General features: G+C 33.8%; 3 protein-coding genes across 3 annotated transcripts in view; 1 reads left to right on the forward strand and 2 right to left on the reverse strand.

Annotated features, from left to right (window-relative positions):
* The window catches only part of LOC126964932 (molybdopterin synthase catalytic subunit), a 13,269-nt gene extending 9,990 nt beyond the window's left edge, over positions 1-3,279 (forward strand). Inside the window, exons 5-6 of the mRNA XM_050808262.1 lie at positions 375-601; positions 3,083-3,279. Of these exons, the coding sequence (XP_050664219.1) occupies positions 375-601; positions 3,083-3,187 (332 nt within the window). The 3' untranslated portion in view covers positions 3,188-3,279. The remainder of the gene's footprint in view (positions 1-374; positions 602-3,082) is intronic.
* The window catches only part of LOC126964928 (protein CLP1 homolog), a 261,415-nt gene that overhangs the window by 129,807 nt on the left and 109,182 nt on the right, over positions 1-22,426 (reverse strand). The gene's annotated exons all lie outside the window — the stretch shown is intronic.
* On the reverse strand, positions 4,128-9,531 carry LOC126964919 (uncharacterized). Its single transcript, XM_050808240.1, has 2 exons — positions 9,385-9,531; positions 4,128-6,704 (listed from the first exon to the last, which is right to left on the reverse strand). The coding sequence occupies exon 2, from the start codon at positions 6,540-6,542 to the stop codon at positions 4,995-4,997; it is 1,548 nt and encodes a 515-aa protein (XP_050664197.1). The 5' UTR covers positions 6,543-6,704; positions 9,385-9,531; the 3' UTR covers positions 4,128-4,994.

Here is a 22,426-nt window from a genome sequence, read left to right on the forward strand (position 1 = left end):
TCGATGTTAAGTTTGTAGATATATTAAATACTAGCTGACCCGGCAAACGTTGTTTTGCCATATAAATTGTATTGATCTGTTCCTTGCTAGTTGATAAGAGATGGCGCTAGTTGTATTCATTAGTAACAATCACACTTCTTTTATATTTTGTATAATTCAAACTATAGTTTTATAAATTATAGCCTATTTGTTATTCTGGTGTGTAAGCTATATTATTGTAAAGTTTCATCAAAATCTATTCAGTAGATTTTGCGTTAAAGAAGTTCAAACATACATCTAGAGATACAAACTTTCACATTTATAATATTAGTAGGATAGAGTGTTAAAAACAATTTAATATCACAGCTACAATCCATGTTGTGCTTATGTTACAGTTCGCAAAGTACATAATGAGTGGGGTCCACAAACAGTTCCATCAATACCTAAGTCAGAGAGCTATGAAGACACGACTCTGCCGCAGTCTATACGAGAGCGCGTACTCGCCGTCGAAGCGTTCGTTAACAACGCCCCCGTCTCGACAGATGTCTATCAGCGACTCAAAGCGGTGGAAGACAAGATCGCGTACCTACACTCCATATCGCCAGAATATGCACAATTCTGGGTGCGTATTTATACTGTTAACGGCTTTTATTAACTTTGGTAAAAATAGTTTGAAATTATAGTGAGGGTTATGAAAACACAAATGCAGGCACAACTTATCATCACCCATGCTCAGGGGCGTGCATATCATATAGGCAAATGGCAGTGCCTATCTCATTATGTACCTAAATAAATACAGCACTAGTGTTCTAGTTAATTTACTGCCTACGGCAGGCAGTCTACAGATTATATATGCGAAGCAAGCAGCGTTTTAAACAACTTTTATCTACACCCCTGCTTCAAATCCTCTATTAAAGATTCTGAAACAGTTAGCTTATTGTCAACATTAAAACACCCAATGTTTTAATAACCATTACATCATCCAAACGAGTGTTGTAATGTTGTACCGAATTTCATAACAACACTCCTACGTTTTTTTTTATCCCTTCATGCGCAAAGAGTTTCAACAAACAGCCACATTCTTATTGCTCGATGCGTGATATCTGTATGAATTTCAAAAAAAGAACATTTTCGTTTACGCGCGCTCCACACTCCCAGAACGTCGTGCGTCGTAAAAAAAAAGTAGGTTATTCGAATCCCCGCTATTTTTCTTCGATATTTTTATTGTTTTGTTTACAAAAAATGAGCGATTCATTTTAAACGCTGCAAAAGAACATTATATTCGAGTGAATTTTAATTATTGCGCTATACAAAATGTAAATTACTACTAAAATAAATAATTGTTTCATTAATACTTAGTATATTTGTATATAATCAGTAATGAATGATATTAGGTAACTACTAGGACTGGTGTTTTAATGTTAGCAGTAAGCTAACTGTTCCAGAATCTTTTAGATGATTCATATTTTGGGTGTAAATAAAGTCTTGTATGCAACTGTTGATAATTAGGTATTAAAACACTCATGTGATACTATTATGGGTATTAATCCACATTCGTGTTTTAATACCCCTTATTACACAGCAGTTGCATAAATAACTAATGTCGTACCGTCGAACTGAAACGCAATTACGACTAGTTAGATCCACAGTGCCTACCTTGCTAAACCAATGCACGCCCCTGCCCATGCTACAGGTAACTCCTCTTTAAGGGAGTACAGTTTTCTGGAAAGAACTAGTTGGAAAAGTTCTTTGCTGCATATCCAGCGTTACCATGGAGGTTCCTATTCTTGAATCACTCGTTTTTCAGAAGAAATTTCTTTTTTGCAGTTGAATAGGTACGTAAGTACTTATATCGATAAATAATGGTGGGAAAGAACGGTGAAGATAAAAAAATATTAGAAGCTAATTAACTTTTTTTTTTATGAAAATAAGGAAAGAGACGAGCAGGACGTTCAGCTGATTGATACTGATACGCCCTGCCTATTACAATGCAGTGCCGCTCAGGATTATTTAAAAACCCAAAAATTCTGATCGGCAACACAATTAGGCTCGACACCTTGAGACAAGATGTAAAGTCTTATTTGCCCAGTTATTTCACTAGCTACGGTGCACTTCAAACCGAAATAGTAATGCTTTCACATTACTGCTTCACCGCAGAAATAGGCGCCGTTGTGGTACCCATAATCTAGCCGGCATCGTATGCAAAGGAGCCTCCCACTGGTAAAGTAACTGACTCAAATTTAGACTGCTTGGGGTTAAAAATGCAGAAGTCGGGTACTCAATTCTTTTTTACTACCTATAATGGTTTTTCTTTTATATTTGTTATTTTAATATGATACATATTTTTGTACCTTAGATAATTTATACGTCTAGATAGAGCCTATTACTATTAGACATCGCATGATAACAGGCCAGGTTTATTACTTTAGTGTACATGAGAGCTACGTCTTACAGTCGCGATACGTCAGACATTTTATTTTAGTGTGCATGCTTTTGCTGAAAGTAAGGCCTAACAGTCCGCCGCTTTTTCTTCCACGTGTTCACAGCTGTCACAGTCTAGATGTATAAATTATCTATGTTTTGTATTAAATATACAAATTATGGATTTTCATATTTACAGTTCCTTATTTCTATTTAAATATGGAAAGCCAGTTTAAACTGTCAAAGGTGACGTTTAACAAGATGATGTTTTTATTGCTAGGTGTTTTTTTTTTATGAAAATAAGGGACGAGACGAGCAGGACGCTCAGCTTATGGTAATTGATACGCCGTACCCATTACAATGCAGTGCCGCTCAGGATTCTTGGAAAACCCAAAAGTTCTGAGCGGAACTACAATTGCGCTCGTCATCTTGAGACATAAGATTTTAAGTCTCATTTGCTCAGTAATTTCACTAACTATGGCGCCCTTCAGACCGAAACACAGTACTGCTTCACGGGAGAAATAGGCGCCGTTGTGGTACTCATAATCTAGTGGGCATCCTGCGCAAAGGAGCCTCTCACTAGTAAAACTTTATTACTAACAGAAACTTGCTTACACATTAACGTATATACATATAATATTGAATTTGAAATATAGTCAATAAATAAAGACCTGTATTTCAGAAGAGAAATCAACAATCGAACGAGATAAAACAAGAACCGGTTGAGTACACATACTCTGCTGATGATATCGACAGGAAAATTGAGCTGCTTGAGAAACTAACGTAGACTTTATAAGTATAATAATTCAATAATCTATGAATTTGTATAATTTTAAGATACTAATTAGTTAATGTGAATAAAAATTGTATTATGAATAATTTGTATCTGGTGATAAATTTTATTAGTTTCTATGGAAAATGGTCAAATTACAACCTTATTAACAAAGTGTTTTTCTGTATCTCTGCACTGGAATCAGCAAAAAAAAATATGGAATAATTCTCCGAAAGCAATTACGTTAAACCACAATTGTGATTGTTTACCTACACGAGTGTTATTAAAATCATAGAAAACACAATGAATATCCAGCCAGTTACAATTCAAATGATATATAGATTTGTTTTTTTTTTTCGGTATAATTCAGTCCTAACCTAAAAACATGTAGAGTGTCGTACCTACGTTTAGTACCAGCTGTGCAACATGTCCATGACTAGGCAGCATGGTCTCTGATCTTAGCCTGTTCCTTGTGGAACCAATAAAAAAAAAGTACCAGCTGTCCACTTCAAAAATTCATAAGAATTATAGAACACGACTATAAACTGCTAGTTTTTTTTTATTAAAGGGTAAACGTACGTTACCTTATGCTTATTAACCACCGTTGGGCACGCTCACCAGCCTAGCGCAACTCTCTAAAAAAAAAGCGATTCACTCGATTATATGAAACGACTGCATCATTGATAGATTGACAGATCGCGTCTATAAGCTTGTAAAAAACGAAGGTTGCCCAAATCCCCTACGTTTTATGTACCTGTTCGCTTTCAAACTTAGCTGGATTATACGTACTTCGTGGCCAATTACTACTGGTATTAATGGACTTAGACGATTTTCTACTTCGCAGACTGGTATTTTTTTTGCGAAGACACTATTTCAATAAATACACAAAAGTGCGTACGTAGATAGTACCTAGTTAATTAATCAATTAAATGAAAATATAGACAATTATGGTAAACTATATTCGTTTATTAAAAATTAATTAATTTAATGTACGTAAAATCTATTAAGTCATCAATTATGGCCCGCACAATAATGGTTAACAACAAAAACACATCATATAAAACGCAAACATACTATATAAAAATAAGTGACTTACAGCCGAACACGATCTAAGGTCGCCGTATAACATGCTTTAAATAAATATTAATAGATCAACGAAAGATGAAAACACAATCTAAATGTAGGAAAGTTAATTATTCATTAGTTCGCAATTTATAAATAGTTAATATAGGTAACACTGAGTCTTTGAGAGAGAGCAGTCATATAGGTAGTCATTTCCACATGAAACATAGCTAGTTAAAAAATGAGTTTATTAACGCAAATATAACAAAGATATATTTTGAACATATATTAAAAGGGTCGATTGTCTGAAATGCGAAACAAATATTTATGATTTACCATCCGCTCATCAGTTCCTAACAATTTATTGAGCGAAGCGAAGATGAGCGGAGCTCCCACCGGGTGACTCCAATTGATTTCTGTGTTAAATTGTTTCTCGGCCATTTCTAGACCGATTTAAAAAAAAATTTAACTCCTAGAAAGCTTTCGAAATTTTCTAGACAGATTTTGACTTGATTCAATCATTATAATTAAAACAAACATCATTTACAAATTATTCTAAATTAGCACGCGCTATTTATATTTATTTAAAAATTGAGCCGATTGATCAAATCTTGTTTGATAAATTTTGTTTTGTTTTTGTACTTCGCTAGTTTATTTCGCTTCGCTCAAATATACACCGTAGCGAAACGGTACGACGAGCGACTGCAGCATCCTACTTTTACTATCACTCTATTAAAAAGCCTGATACTTATTTCAACGTTCAGCCTTTATTGACACTAGCACGACAAATAAGCTCTTCACAAATAGCAGTCAACTTTTCACCTTCCTGTGTTTTCTGAGCCAGCATAACTTCCAATGAATTAATACGAAGTTCCTCCATCTTAATCATTGCCTTCAATTTCAATACTTCTGGTTCATGCAATTTGTTGATCTTCTCAAGTTCTTGATTGGCATCATTAAGTTGGGACGTAGTCTGTTGTTTCAATAAATTAAAATTACTCTGCATTTTCAAAACAGACTCATCAAATTCCTCAATAGATTTCATATAACTGTCCTCATTTGCTTTCAATGCTAAAATAGTTTGTTTGCTTTTCTCATATTTACAAAGAAAATCATTAAATGAATGTTTCATACTAGAGAGATGAGCAGTAAACTCATCGCGTTCATAAATTAATTTTATTCTCTCTTCAGCTCTACGTTTCCTGTCACCCTCCAACTCTGATACTAAACATTTAACCGCTTCCTCGCGTGCTTCTAAACTTGTGGCCATTTTTTTAGTTATTATAGTCTCTTCCCTAATCTTTTTATTTAAATTGTTAATATTATCTAATTTATCATTACATTCATGTTTGTTAACCATTACTTGAGATTTTATTACAGTCAATTTATATGCTAGGTCTTGCGTATCTTTTCGTAGCATATTTAACTCTATTTCCTTATCAGCTAACATCTCCTTATATTGTGTAAGTGTTCTAATATTATTAGTATAAATTTGTTCATGCATCTTTTCGTGTATTGCGATGTCTAGATCCATTAGACTTATGTTGGGATTATCATTAAGTAAATAGTGGTCAACAGTAGTTACTGGGGGTGGAGTAAATGTTATTAACTGTCTATTCTCTCTTATTGGTGTTGTTGATACTAGATAATTAATAGCTGGATTCACAATCATAGTCGGCTTACAAGTATTAGTTCCATTTGTATCTACAGTATCACTACTGAATGGTTCATTTGTCGAAGGTGTCCTTTGTGATTTTTTGACATTATTGAAATCTTCATGCTTATCAATTGAAGAAACTCTTTTTGCAAATAGTGGATCAAATTTTAATAGCAGACTTTCCTTTTCAGTATTATTAACAACATTAATTTTATTTTGATTTAAGAAGAATTCAAAAGTTTTTCCATCTATAAATATTTCACCGACATCATTGTTTTGTTTATTTGATAATGACGATTCGAAATTTATCATGTCTATATTTTCTACAGTGTTATCAACATTTTCTTTCTTTAAAATATCCAAAAATTGTCCTTTAAGTGTGTCATCTTCAGCAAGCTTTTCTCTCACTGTGTTATTTATATCAGATTTAATAGAACCAGTTGCATTCAGCATATCTTTACTTGCAGCACATCGTTTTTCAATTCTGCCATCAAATTTTCTTCCTACTGCAGTATTCGTGTTTAGGAGTACCTTTTTCATACATGTATTTGAGTTTTTATCTTGTATATCCATCAACTCAATGCAATTTGAGGAATTTAACTTATGAAATGATGAGGAATTTATCTCAATGGGATTATAATTATCATTCATTTTGTTTTCACATGTAATCAAAATATTGCCAAGTTAATATTCTTATTTTTTATATAAAATAATTTTATGTCATTATTAATGTACATTTACATTTTCTATTCCAAAGAAGAATAAACAGATAAAGTTTTCATATATTGCTGATTCAAAGGAGTTAAACGTGTTCTGGAATAAAAAAATATTCATTAAATTCTTCTTATTATTGATAAGCGTCGCGGTCACTGGTCCATTTTATTAATCGGAGTTTAAAAAATCCTAATCAATGCCCGGGGTTATCATACTCCTCTTTTATAAAATAAAATAACTTTGCCCCTTTTACGGTATGTGTGTATTGTATTCTAGTTTAGTCACAGTTATTAGTTTTAACATTTACCAACACTTTGTATTGTTTGAACTTTAGAGAAGAAGTGGTAAAAAAACTCATTGCCACACTTTTAAATCAACATAATTAACAGCTTCACCTTTTATATTTTCTTTAAACAGTCTATGCAAGGTGGTGCAACAGAAATAGTCGCGACTTATTTCTTCTGACTTCTCGAGTTACGAGAGAAGGTGTATCAACCCACACATACTTTTTTTATGGAAGGGAAGGACAAACGAGCGTACGGGTCACCTGATGTTAAATCACCACCGCCGCCCACATTCTCTTGCACCAGAGAAAGAAGGAAATGGAAGGTTTTAGGAAGGCGCTTTTTTTTGAAGATACCTATTTCGCATCGTCCCGGAGACACCGCACACGGCACAAGAAAGCTCATTCAACGGCATGGTTGTATGTGGTTGAAAACCGCCCTGTGGAGCAACGCCACACATCCAAATGGTGGGGATGATATCCCAATTTGTAGTGTGTTGACGAACATGGAATTCAATACTGTAAACAAACAGGTTTTATGTGAACAACGCACCCCTCGTACTTATCTCCACCGTACTGTCGGCATCGCAATCCATTACATATTATATCATTAATGAAGGGATAGCATACGCTGCAGCCTTAAAGAATACTGGCGTCTACAGGCTTAGGGTCTGATCAACAATCGTCGATAACTAGCTGAATATTGCGCCCAGTGAGGCAGCAGGTCAACCACTTGTAAAATTCTCGGGAAGCTCCTTAATAATAATAAATACATGTTTCCAGAGCTGCGCGTCACTATCTGCAGACTAACTGCCTAACCTTCTCCCTCCCGAAACAACCCTAGTTTTTGTTGGGAAGCTTTTTGTCTTGAGTAGGATCAGAATCTCAATCGAAAATCTACAAAATACATGTATTGCGAAATTCAGAAGAATTGTTGAAAACGTTTCAGTGGTAAGCGCTTCAAGACAATGACAGTAGACAATACCACACAATGACAAATCAAATCAAAACAATTTATTGAAAGTCGGTATATACAATACACTTTTCCACGTCATAAATACAACAGAATAATTTAATACATTATCGTAAAAATATAAAATACAAATGGCATCGATGGTATTGTACATATAATACCTGTTACCTATCATCTATTTATTTTGTTTTGTCACTAAATTACAATTGTTGTTCCAAATAATTTTGTCATTTAAATATTCTTCTATCTTATAATACGCATTTTGTGATAGTATGCGCTTAATATTAAACTTAAACTTATTTAGAGAAGAGAGACAAGAAATTGATCGCCACCAGGCTTAAGTGAATTTTTGCTTCCTTTCACAGGGCTAAAAATTTTCGTCGTTAGGTGGTAGATTCGAACTTTTAAGAAGTAGTTTCTGAATCTAATAAAAAAATAGGTACATATAATAAAAAACACAAAAATACCTGCATATTATAAAAAACGTCTTTTTTTATGGAAAAACGAGCGTAAGGGTCACCTTGAGTTAAGTGATCACCGCCGCCCACATTCTCTTGCAACACCAGAGGAATCACAGGAGGATTGCCGGCCTTTATGGAAGGTGGACGCGCCTTTTTGAAGGTACGCATGTCGTATCGTCCCGGAAACAAGGAACAAACAAGAAAGTTCATTCCATAGCTTGGTAATACGTGGAAGAATGTTCCTTTAAAACCGCACTGTGGACGACCGCCACACATCCAAGGGGTGGGCATGATATCCTAATTTGTGTCGAGCGAAGGTGGAATTCGGCGACAAGAATCGGGTGAAACAGCTCTTCGAAACACTTGTGATAAATGCGGCAGACAATGAAGCGATATTCTACGCAACGGCAAGTGATCCAGACTGCGGCCAGCATTACTATATTTATTTATATATTATACAATATACAATGTGAAAACAAATAAATTACGACATAGAAATCGAAAATAATGGTGAACCTGCAGTTTACGTCACTTTAATAAAATATAGTATATTTTACATAGAACATCTATGAACTGTTGCGTTATGCAATAATGTATGGAAGAATATCTAGCCGACGCAATTAGAAATTAAAAGATGATGTGCACAGAGGTTCTGTGAACAAAAAGTATATACATGGTATATACCTACTACCCTTATAATTTGCTATCGTTCATACTTAACATACTAAATACCAATTATTGTTAGCGTTATATTTTGTTTACTTTTTCATTTGATCCACCGGTTTTCGGCTGTAGGAAAACCAATAATAAAATATACTTAGTTATTATTTTTATAGCTACGCACAAACCGCCACGACAGCATTGAACATTGATCGTTAATTATTATGATGCTAGAGTAACAATACTTATTATCACAATAAAATTGCTCTAATTTTAACAACTAAAAAAAAGCAGGTACTTATATTATATACTTTTTTTTCTTACATTATATATAGGTTTTCCGATAAAAAGATTAAACAAATTCTTGGTAGTGTGATGAAGTGTATATACAAATATTCTTACTCGTTTTACAAAATAGGCAATCCAATCCCAAGCTTCCAAAAAAATATATCAATGTATTTAATTACATGAACGAACAAACTTTGTTGCCACAACTTTTCGAACTAAAGAATATTTTCAATCTAACAATTTTAAAGGGATTAAATTAACGTCTCTCCTGAAACGTATGGCATTTGACATAAGCCACTTTTTTTTCTTAAATCGCACGCTATAGTCTATAGGCTGTATGGCCTAGTGACATAAATCATTTAAAAATATCATTAGTCTATAAATTTTTTTTCAAAACATTGATCTTGAATTTGCTTAGAGAAGAATGAAATGAATAGAATGAGAATTATAATTTATTTTATACCATGGACTAGTTGAATAGTACTAGGCTAATATCTGTCACTCAGAGAAAGAAATATGTGATAAAAAATTTGGATTTAGTGTGAACGTAGTGCTTATACTCGTATTCTCTTTATTTCACCCAATCCGTTATAATTATCAATATGCGCGCTGATATATGAAAATATGGGATATGTTTTATAGGTATGTTCCGATATGCACTGCGACCACTGTACAGTGTTACGTCAATTTAGTATACTGTGAAGCCGTTCCTTTACAGCTAGGTATACTGGCTACTATTTAAAACGGAACGCAATACCGTATACTGTCAGCCGCATTTTTTGACGCAGCAATCAAATGAGTTTATTAAAGTTTTCTAGTTCATTAAAAAAACTATTGTTGTAGTAATGTCAAATTAAAAATATTTGGGATTAAACTGTAGGTATTGTTTATACATCTTTAGGCAATCTAGTGGTTGTGCCTGATCACGTGATCGAAGTACTGCGAGTACCTAATTCTTTATTTTATCTGATTTATGACGTCATATATTTCCCTAGGGTACTGCGGCAGTATACTGGCAGTTCATAACGGAACGAATTTTTCTAGTGATAGCACTGTGCAGTGCTCGCAGTGCATATCGGAACATACCCTTAATCACAAAGGGTCATTGTATAATAATACAAACTATTTAAAACATCATCAATCCAAAATCATCATAATAAAGAAACAAACGAATTTTATTAAAATGAAGTACTGAGTTTAGGCATTTATTAACTTTGCAATATAATGAAACACCGAAATCACAGTCCATCTTTCAAATCAAATCAAATCAAGTCATTTAATTGCATAGATTGAGTGGGTACATTGGTGTTACATTATAATCATAGGTGCTAACAATCTGCCGGGTAGGCATGCAAAAATAATATTTTACAATTCTTACTCTAACTTTACCGTGAAAAACATACAACATAAAAACCAAATTATTCATAAAAGTCTATCCACCATAATATTATAAAAATGTGAAAAATAAAAATTTGCTTACTAAAAATGTTAATTTGAAATATCTGAATTAACTTATTCTAATGACTATACATTCATGTCTGTTAAATATTCTTTAACTGAATAATATTTCTTCGTCATTAAAAATTCCTTAATTTTATTTTTAAAAGAGTTAATATTTAAGTTCTGGTCCGCTAATGATGCTGAGGTTTATTATATAGCTGAGGAGCTATATTAAATATACTATTACCAAAAAGTGCCGTTGTATGCTGCGTGAAACATATTTTATTTTTTCTGCGTTTACTATCAGAGTAACTAAATAGTTGATCATTTGTTCTAATGAATACTAGCACTTCATATATATATAGGCACGGGAAAGTAAGTATTTTAAATTTATCAAAATATGGTTTACAGGAATCAGTAGGGCTTAAATGAAATATAGATCTTATACATTTTTTCTGACATTTAAAGACTCTATCCTTATCTGTGGAATTTCCCCAAAATATGATCCCGTACCGAATATTTGATGTGACATATGCGTTAAAAGCTACTAACACTGCGGACTGGTTTACTACTTTAGACAGCATGTGCAATGCAAATGAAAATCTATTTAGCTTCATGCACAAATTTTCAATATGGGTTTTCCAATTTAGGCAATCATCAATATGTAGGCCTAAAAATTTTGTTTGTGTTATTTCAGATATTTTTTTACTTAGATAATTAATGTTCAATGCTATCTTATTGCGTCTATTTACAAATGTCATTATGCTAGTTTTGTCAAGATTTATGATTAAATTGTTACATGTCAACCAGTTTATAATATTGCCTATAGTATTATTAATGTCACTTTCAAAAGAATTTAAATTTTCACCTATAAATATCACTGTGCTGTCGTCAGCAAATAAAATCATCTCATGGTTGGTTACCGTAGGGAAATCGTTTATATATGTTATGAACAACAATGGACCTAATATACTTCCCTGCGGTACTCCAGTGGTTACGGTTTTTGACTCCGATATATATGGTGTTTCTGTTTTATCATGCCGTACTAACCTCGCTATTTGTGTCATTTGTTGCCTCCCCGTTAGATATGATTTTAGAAGTGATAAGCTGTTTCCTCTAACCCCGTACCCGCTTAGCTTATTCAATAATATTTGATGGTCGACATAGTCAAATGCCTTAGTGAGGTCCATATAAAGTACGCATACATGCTTTCTTTTATCTACATTAGTAATGACTTCCTTCAAGAAATTGTATATTGCTAAATTAATTGATTTATTTTTTCTAAAGCCTTTTTGCTTTTCGGTTAATATTTCATTCTTTTCAAAATAATCGTTTAAGTTATTACAAATATACTTTTCTATTATTTTTGAGAAAATTGGTATAAGTGTAACTGGTCTATAACAGTCCATGTCTTCCCTATCTTGTTTTTTTCCCTATCTTTATATATATACAGTATGGAAACAGCTTATATGCGCGATGTTTCTTGTAGAGAGCTGTTTAGAGAACTTCAGATCATGCCTCTACCTTGCGAGCTGATTTATCAAATAGCACTGTACACGTATAATAATATAAACCTCTTCCGACAGAAAGGTTTTAATACATCTAGATCTTTACGCAGCAACAATCTCGCACATTTACTGGTCACACCAGACCATAAGCTGCGTAAATCGGAGAGATCAGTATACATAATGGGTCCATCTGTGTATAACAAGCTGCCCAACTCGATCAAGAAAGATGCAACTTCCACAACGGTGTTTAAGACACAACTCCGAAAATGGCTTCTCCAACATACGTTTTACTCAGTTGAGGAGTTCTACAAGATGCCAGTTATTTGACTAGGTAAAACTTATTTTACAACACGTAAAAAATATTTATTTTCTTTATATACATAACAATATATAATTACATAATACTGTATTATTGTGAGGTAGGACTTCCCTACCTATGTAAAATGATAATTTGAATTTTAAATTGACCTATTTTTGCTTTTTGACTTGTAACATGGTGTTATTAATAAATGATTTGATTTGATTTGATTATGTAATAAATATAGGTACATACTTGTTAGCTGACGATATGCGAAAAGTTAACGAAATCCGTGCAGTGGTTTGTCAAAAAATAGGCTGGCTTTTCATTTTAAATAAATTTAAACGTCCTGTAAGATTTGGGGGACTGGGTCAATAATTCAATGAACTCGAATATTTCAACATCATAAGGCGTTGTCGCTTTGCCGAGCTGCCTTTGAATTGCGCCCCCCGCGGCCGTCAAAGAGATACACGTGCCGGCGGTGTCTCTTTGACCGCAGTCAAAAAGACACCGCTATTCAAAGGCAAGGTCCGCGTAGGGAATGACGTCTTCTATCGATAGTTAGGTTTCTTTAAAAGGAGTTGTAATCGATAAATAATAAGCTGTTTAAGTCTATATTGAAATTGTTCTGTTATTGTAAAAATACTACACCTAACTAGGTATTTAAAACTAAGTAGCTTCAGAATTTTTATTTTTATAAAATATGAAGTAGTTTGGAGGTAATGATCGTGGATAAGGAAGAACTAAACAATAACAATTTATTAATTATGTGTAATTTGAAAGCAACCTATCAAAAATCATACAAACTTACTTTTTTTATGAAAATAAGGAACGAGACGAGCAGGACGCACCGCTGATTGTAATGGATACGCCCTGTCCATTACAATGCAGTGCCGCTCAGGATTCTTGAAAAACCCCAAAAATTTTGAGCGGCACTACAACTGCTGTCGTCACCTTGAGACATAAGATGTTAGGTCTCATTTGCCCAGTAATTTCACTAGCTACAGCTCTCTTCAGACCGAAACACAGTAATGCTAACACATTACTGCTTCACGGCAGAAATAGGCGCGCTTTGTGGTAACCATAATCTAGCCGGCATCCTGTGCAAAAGAGCCTCCCATTTGTTCGCTGCGCAGGAAATCTCTCATTAAAACAGTGGTTTCGTAAGTATTGAACTATTTTTTTACAAAGCTTATCCATTCATTAATTTATTAATTGTTAAAAATATTAAAACATTCGAATAACACCAAACTACTAGATTTTAATGCTTTGTTTAGATTGTTGGTTAGTAATTGTAAATAAAGTATCGATAAACTAGAATTGTGGGGTATACCCTATTTACGCCTTTATTAATTTTCGCCATTTTATTTAAGTATTTGTAATTTGTTATTTAGCTTAACGCGAGCTTTCGGAATGTGTGTCCGATGTCTGGAGTGCTTTACGCAGCCCGCGATTGTTTTAAGTTTTGTTGAAAAAGTTAAAGTTGTATTTATTAATTTAACTTTCTTAAAGTTCAAGTGAAATGTTTCAATCAATTTTCCCAAATGACTCCCAAAAACATGACATGGTTATTAGTTGGTATTCGACGATTATCGTAAAATATGACAATTGGAGGATGTAAACGTTGACGCGTGAAGATAACTACCGAACTTTTAAGAGGTAAAACGCTGAGACCATTTTCATCCATCCAAAGTTATAAACAATGTAAGGAATTTGATATTCGGCTACATAATGAACATTTAGTTCATTCATAGTGTTACCCATGGCATATAATACTTAATCATCAGCAAATTGAAGCATGTTAATAGAGTTCGGAAGTGAAGATTCCAAGACATGAGTATATAGGTTAAAAAGTATCGGACTGAGTACAGATCCTTGTGGAAGTCCTTTCCACACAAGTCTACTTTGATCCCGTTGTTGGTCAAGTTTTATTGTTCTACCTGACAGAAGGTTTATAATAAAGTTAGTTAGAATATCCGGAATAGCAAGTTTATTCATTTTATATTGAAGAATATATACATTGACATTATCATAAGCTGATTGCAAGTCTAAAAAGACTGCAATAGCTGATTCATTACGTGTAAAAAGTAATCGTATATCTGTCATAAAAGTACCCACTCTATCCAAAGTGCTTCTACCTTTCCTGAATCCAAACTGTGATTCGGGTAGTATTTCACGATTTTCAATGAACCATTCAAGACGAATTTTTACCAAATTCTCAGCAACTTTAGCGATTACATATGATAATGCTATTGGGCGATATGATGATGCTAGACTCGGTGAATTGTCTGGTTTAAGAATGGGAATAATAATTTGCGATTTTCAAGAAGGCGGAACATTGCCCGATATAATTATTCTATTAATTAAATCCAAGTAATACTGAAAAGAAGCTTGACTAAGGTTTGCTAAAAAACCATCTTCACCTGGGGCAGAGTCTTTGATCGAAGTTAAAGCACCTTGTAGTTCTTGCATAGTGAAGGTAGAATTAATGATACATAGGTTATGGAAGATGTACGAAGCAATATTACTACAAAAAAGGTTGTGTTCCCGAACTGAAGGTGGAGCTAGACGATCCAGAAATGTTTCGCTTAAAATTGGGTATAATGATATAATACGATTATCACTGATAACATTTATAAATCGTCTTATATTTTGCCAAACAATAGGTGGATTAACATGAGGAGAAATGGATAGGGATTTTTTTTGCATCCCTGCATTTTTTTCTTTTAGTAGTTTGCGTGACACGGCGCTAAAGTTCTCATCTGACATGTCTCTATTGTACCGTTTCTCAGCCTCTTTTCTTAATTTAACTATTTCAGTTCATTCTTTATCCCACCAAGGTGGAGAAGGGATATGGCGACCAGGAAACATTTTCAAAGGGAATGTTTCATCTGCAGCTTGTAGTAGTGCACTTGTAAATGAATTGCTACAATTATTAACTCCATGCGATAAGTTGGGTAAATTCGAAATATTGAGGTCTACGGCACTTTTAAATTTAACCCATAATTTTTCATTTTTGAGTTTATATTTTTGTAAGTAACGCGAATCATTAGTCGGAAATGAAACAACAATTGGGAAGTGATCACTTCCATATGAGTTAGATGACGTATGACATGTCATACATGAAGCTAAACTTGGCGAAGAAAGAGAAAGATCTATTGCACTAATTAACATTTCACCACAATGTGTAGAGATAGAACATCCCCAAGAAATATGATGGGAGTTGAAATCTCCTAAAATTATAAAAGGACGAGGAAGACTGTGTGAGAGGAGAAAGTGTGATAAGACTGTTTAAGTAGTGAAGAAGCGGAAGGAATATATATAGAAACTACACAAATATTATTTATCTGTGCTGCTACCACGGAACAATTACTATAGGTAGGAAGTGATAGAGGATAGAAAGAGATAGTGTTTCTGTTATGTAAAGCGGCACCACCATACCCATCAGACCTATCATCTCTTAAACAAGAAAATCCGTGGTTTTAAAAGGGGAGCCTAGCTTAAGCCAAGTCTCAGAGAGTGCAAATAAACAAGCCTTATACTTGTTTATTTAGTATATTATTTCAGATTTTTTAGAAACTGCACTTCTACAGTTCCAGTGTAGAATTTTTTGAAGTACTGCCATTTTTAAGGGTTTCTGGATTGTTGAACATATCGATTATAGATGCAACGTTGTATGGTATTTTAATATTAGACTGAGTTAATGTCTGAATGAGAATTTGAATGATATCTGATGTAGTCAATGTGGAAGTATTTTCCAATGCACAGCAATCTTGGGGAGTGTGAAATTCTTTGATTATATTTTGATGAGCCTCTTGATCATAACGAATAAATAAGAGATTTCCACGTAAATAGTCACTCATCACGATATCTCTGGAACTTTTACAGCTAAAGACTTGAAATTTGGTAGGAATATTCTTTTCACCGAGTAGAGGTCAGCTAAAAATTTTACAAAATCCCACCCGTAATATTTTTTTTGTATGAACAGAACAAGGTCTGTCGGGTCGGCTAGTAATGTATATATAACATAATAATTAGGGGGTGTACGACGATTTCTAAAGATTGTTTTCCTATATGAACTATTTGGCTGTGACTGATGAGATGAATGAGGGCGAGTAGATAGATGTACTGGAATATTATAAGAAACTGATGTTCTTCCTGCTATATAAGCATAGGATTTATTAATAGGAGGAATCAATTTCGCTGCTTCCCCATATGAGATGCATTTTTGTGCCATAGAAATTTTAATTTGTTTTTGACGCTCATACTCTGGACAGGTTATCATTTTGCTATCAGTAGATCTTCTACTGATAGCAAAATGATAACCTGAGCAATAGCAATTAACATTCTCCTCATTTACATTACAAGAGTCAATAGTGTGTTCAGAACCGCATTTGTAACATTTACATTTTGATTGGCATTGCAATTTCGTATGTCCAAATCGACAACAATTGAAACATTGTTTAGTTGGCTATGTGTATAGCTCTACTGGTAAGGAATTAAAACAAACGAATATACGTTCCGGTAGGACCTGGCCATCGAATGTCAGAACAAGATTTTGAGTAAGTTTCCAGACAGGAGAACCCTCCACTTTAGTCTTATAATTTATTGATCTAACCTTGAGAACCTCACGAGTACCACAACCACTAGGCACTGACACATTTTCAATAACATCCTCAATTGACCAGTCCGAGGGCACGCCTCGTACAAAGCGCATGCGCATTATTTGGAATGATGGAATAAATGCTTTCAAGTTCATCTTTTCTAAGTTGGAATTATCAATGAAGGTGTTAGCATCAGTGAAACTTAAGAATGATAAAGACATTCTGTTCCTACCTATTTTATTTAAATAATATTTAGATTTTTTTTTAAGGAACCTGCCAAATTAAACAGGGTGTAGAGTGGTACTGTTATTTGGTGAATTTATTTCTCTTTATACGTGCATAATAAATGGAGCTATGTCACATGCGTTGTACTTTATCCTTCCAATAGAAATGTAATAGGATCTGAACCAATAGAGGGTATTGAGAGAATTATTGGATTATTTTCACTAGTGATATTAAATGTTTCTATAGGTTTATTAGTAATTTTTATTGAAGTATCACTAATTTCATTGCCTCCACAACGACATCCAGTCTTACCACCCACCGCCTGAGCGTGTTTCCTCTTTTTCATATTACAGGTTTTGAAAATTTTATGTAGATGAGATCTTTTGCGACTTGTACGCTTGGAAACAGAACTATCCATGTCCATTTCCGATTCATTACTGGTCGACACAGTAATAAAATTAGCCGCCGGGGGAACTATCTCAGCCCCCGGGGCGGTCAAGTCAGGCGGTGAGGTCATACTATCATAGAGGTGACTATGACTACAAAGCAGTTATTACGTTGTCATGAGAGTAAAAAGTTGTAATTAATTTATAAAATTGTTTTCTTATATTAAATAATGGTGAATGCACTGATTTGCTCATAGTCTACTGCTGATACTCTGCTCTATCTCACATAACAGGTTATGGGCCCAGAAACGGGAATAAAAGAGAAAAATGAGTAATCACGTGCACATAGAACAATTGAAAAGAGAAAACTACGATACATGGAGGATCCATGCAAAAGCTGTACTATTAAAACTTGGCCTTTGGAGCTATGTTTCAAATAAAATTAAGAGACCAACGTGAGAAGGTGATGCATTGAATGACTATATGGAAAAAGATGAGTTAGCATTAGCCGAGCTATTTCTCATAATATCACCGGGCAAATTTAAACAAGTTAAAATTGTCATACAAGTAAAGATGTCTAGGATACGCTAGAAAGCATATATTATAGCAAAGGTCCTGCAAGAAAAGCAAGCCTATTAAAAGAGTTGATATTGAAGAAGATGAAAGATGGTTATAACATTGTCAATCACTTGAATAAATTTATGGATATCGTCGATAAACTAGCAGATATGGACATACCAATTAATAAAGATCTTCTTAGTATTATGATGCTTTACAGCTTACCTCAATCTTTTGAAAATTTTAGAATTGCGATAGAATCCAGGGATGATCTACCAGATCCAGACAACTTGAAAATAAAGATAATTGAAGAAGCTGAGACAAGAAAAAATATAGCTAGTACAAGTGAACAAAACTCTGAACAAGAGGCGCTGTATAGTAGACAACGTGGCAAAAATAAAAAATTTTATTGTTAAATGTTTTAAATGCAAAAAGAAAGGACACAAAGCTCATGAATGCTGGTCAAAAGTGGACCGAGTTAATAAAAATAATGCAAGTCTATGTTGCTTAGAAGAAACATGCCTAAATACGTCTGATAATAAAGAAAAAATTAAGAAATGGTGTCTTGACAGCGGATGTACGTCACATCATCTGATAACAAAACGTTAAGGTTAGCATCAAAAAACTGTCTTGCACAAATTGAAGGACGAGGTCCAGCAAAACTTTACACCTATAAAATACCAAATCTGAAACTAACTGAAGCCTTGTACGTACCATCGCTGACTACAAATCTAATGTCAGTTGGAAAAATAACAGACAAAGGTGGAACAGTTTTATTTAAACAAAAAAATGCTATCGTGATGCGAAACAATAAAATTCTGTTAAAAGCAGAGAGACATTCAGACGGTTTGTACTACGTTAAAGAAAACATAGAAGAGAAAGCTAATTACTGCGAAGCAAGCAAAATGCAGCAATGGCATAGAAAGTTAGCACATCTAAATGAAGGACAAATGAGAATAGCACTTGATAAGAAAATTATGGAAGGCTTAGAATTCAATAACAGTGACACAGTTAAAGACTGTGAAGTGTGTGCTAAAGGCAAAGCAATAAAACTACCGTTTAATGCACCTAAAAATGAGCAACGTACAAATGAAAGATTAGAAATTGTGCATAGTGATGTATGTGGTCCCATGAGGCAGCCATCGAAAGGGGGTTCCAGATACTTCATCACATTTACAGATGATTATTCAAGATATACAAGAGTATATACAATGAAAACTTAGATTGAAACTCTATCAAAATTTAAGGAATTCAAAAATGAGGCTGAAAGATTTACCAAAAAGAAGATAGTATGCTTACAAAGTGACAATGGGACAGAATATATTAACAATAATTTTCACAAATATTTGAAGGAGAATGGCATCAAAAGGAGACTTTCCGCAAAATACACGCCAGAACAGAATAATAATAATAATAATAATAATCCTTTATTCAACTAATAATATGTGGTACAAAAGTATAAAAAAGTATATATATAGTATAAGTAAGTATAAAAATAAGAATGGCTTAGCAGAAAGAAAAAATAGGACATTGCTTGATAAAGCTAGATGTATATTGATAGACGCCAATATGAAAGAAGTTTTTTGGGCTGAAGCTATTAATACAGCTAACTACTTGGCAAACCGTAGTCCTTGCACAAGTATTGATAACGCGACTCCATTTGAAAAATGGGTAAAGAGAGTTCCGTCAGTAAGACATTTTCACATATTCGGAACTAAGGCGTTTGTACATAAAAATGGAAAGAAAAATGGAAAATTTGAAGCCAGAGCGACACCTGGAATTTTTGTAGGATATTCGGAAAATCACAAGGCATACCGGATTTTCAACCCAAAAACAGACCAGGTAATGATTAGCAGAGATGTCAAAATACTGGACAAAATGTTTTATGAAAACGAGATCAAAGGAGAACAAAAACAAGATGTAGTTAATAAAAAGGAAATAGAAATTATGTTTTCTTCTGAAAAAGAAAATGTAGAAGATAATAAAGATTTGAAAGAACATGAAATTGATGAAACTGACCAGGAATTGAACAATGATGAAATATTTGTTGACGCAAATACAGAAACAGGTGAAATAGATCCGACTAGTTCTACTGATAAAAGACAGAGAAAACCACCAGCATGGCATCAAGATTATGAGATGGATGCTGAACAATCATTCTTCTGTGAAATAGACGAGAACATGGATGAATGGGAAGATGCAATAATAAGCGAGATTGAATCTCATCTTAAAAATAATACTATGAAAATTGTACACAGTAACGAAAGCAAAAATTTGATTGATAGTAAAATGATTTTAAAATATAAATATAATGCAATGGGAGAAATAGATAGACGAAAAGCACGACTTGTGGCGCGTGGGTTAAATCAGAAAGAAGATATTGATTACACTGAAACATTTGCACCTGTTGCAAAAATAAGTACTCTTAGAACACTTATTGCACATTCAATTGAAAATAAATTTAAGTTATCCCAACTAGACGTGTGTACTGCATTTTTAAACGGCGATTTAGATGAACAAATTTATATGAAGAAGCCGAAAAATCTGGATAAATATTTAAAATACATAATTACACATGGAAAAGACAAAGAGTTGATTAAAAAAGCAAAAGAATGCTTTTAGATATAAATAGATATAAAAATAATGGGATATGTCAACTAAACAAAGCCATATATGGTTTGAAACAAGCAGGAAGACAATGGTTCTTAAAGTTACATGAGAAATTGTTGGAAATCGGATTTAAGAATTCTTCAGCGGATCCTTGCTTATATATTAGAAAAAGGAGGAGAAAAGCTGTTTGTAAACATTTATGTGGATGACTTAATACTAGCATATAAATCAGAAATGTTGTTACGAGAAGTCAAAACAAAACTGCAAAAAGTTTTTGAGTTACGAGATATGGGTTCACTCCATCATTGCCTGGGCATACAATTCACCCATGTAGGGGGAGAAATAACATTGTCACAGGAGAATTATATTGAAAATTTAATAAATAAGTTCAACATGGCTGAATGTAAGCCAGTGTCAACGCCCATGGAGACTGGTCTGAAACTGGAGAAGGGTAATGGACTCACAGATATGGAGAATATACCATACCAAATGTTAATTGGATCTCTAATGTACCTCACTGTAGCCACAAGACCAGATATAATGTTTGCTGTTAGTTATTTGAGCCAATATAATACATGTTTTGATAATACACATTGGCAAGCTGCAAAAAGAGTGATTTGTTATTTAAAAGGAACGAAGAATGTAACCATCAGATATAAACAATCAGGAATGGCACTAACAGGCATGGCTGACGCTGACTGGGCGGCATGTACCGTTGACCGTCGTTCATATACCGGTTATATTTTTAAGTATGGTGGTGGCCTTATGAGTTATGCACCAAAGAAACAAAGAACAGTGGCTTTGTCAACAGCAGAAGCCGAATATATGGCGATGACAGAAGCAAAGAAGGAATCAAATGACTGGTAAGAGATCGAAACATATCAGTATAAAGGAACATTTTATACGGGATTGTGTCCAGAAGAAATTAGTGACCATCCGTTACAAGGACACAGAACATATGGAGGCACACCTTTTTACAAAGGCATTATCACAACCAAGATTGTTAAAGCTTCTAAAGATGATAGGTGTCACTCAGACCTGAAGGTCATCGTGAGGGGGAGTATCATAGAGGTCTTACTCATAGAAGAAGAAATTAGTGACTTTTGGTTACTATGACTACAAAGCAGTTATTACGTTGTCATGAGAGTAAAAAGTTGTAATTAATTTATAAAATTGTTTTCTTATATTAAATAATGGTGAATGCACTGATTTGCTCATAGTCTACTGCTGATACTCTGCTCTATCTCATATAACACTTGTTCATATTATGATATACATAAAAACTTACCTGGACTCTAGCTAAACCCTAAACCTAATATATTAACACTAAATATAAATATAATTTACACTAATATACTATACCAGGGGTGCTTAAACGGTCGATCGGGATCGACAGGTCGATCGCGAGTGCTTTTTGAGTAGATCTCGAGAAAAAAATCCGGTATAATAAACTAAAATCAGTAATTCGTACATCTTATGAAAAGTATGCTCAGGGCATGCAGTGTCACGCTTCAACATCCAAAGTCA

Source organism: Leptidea sinapis, chromosome 6, assembly GCF_905404315.1.
Source record: "Leptidea sinapis chromosome 6, ilLepSina1.1, whole genome shotgun sequence".
Lineage (NCBI taxonomy): Eukaryota > Metazoa > Arthropoda > Insecta > Lepidoptera > Pieridae > Leptidea > Leptidea sinapis.

Excerpts from the sequence above, each read along its gene's own strand:
- LOC126964919 (XM_050808240.1), bottom strand. The coding sequence starts at position 6,542 with ATGAATGATAATTATAATCCCATTGAGATAAATTCCTCATCATTTCAT.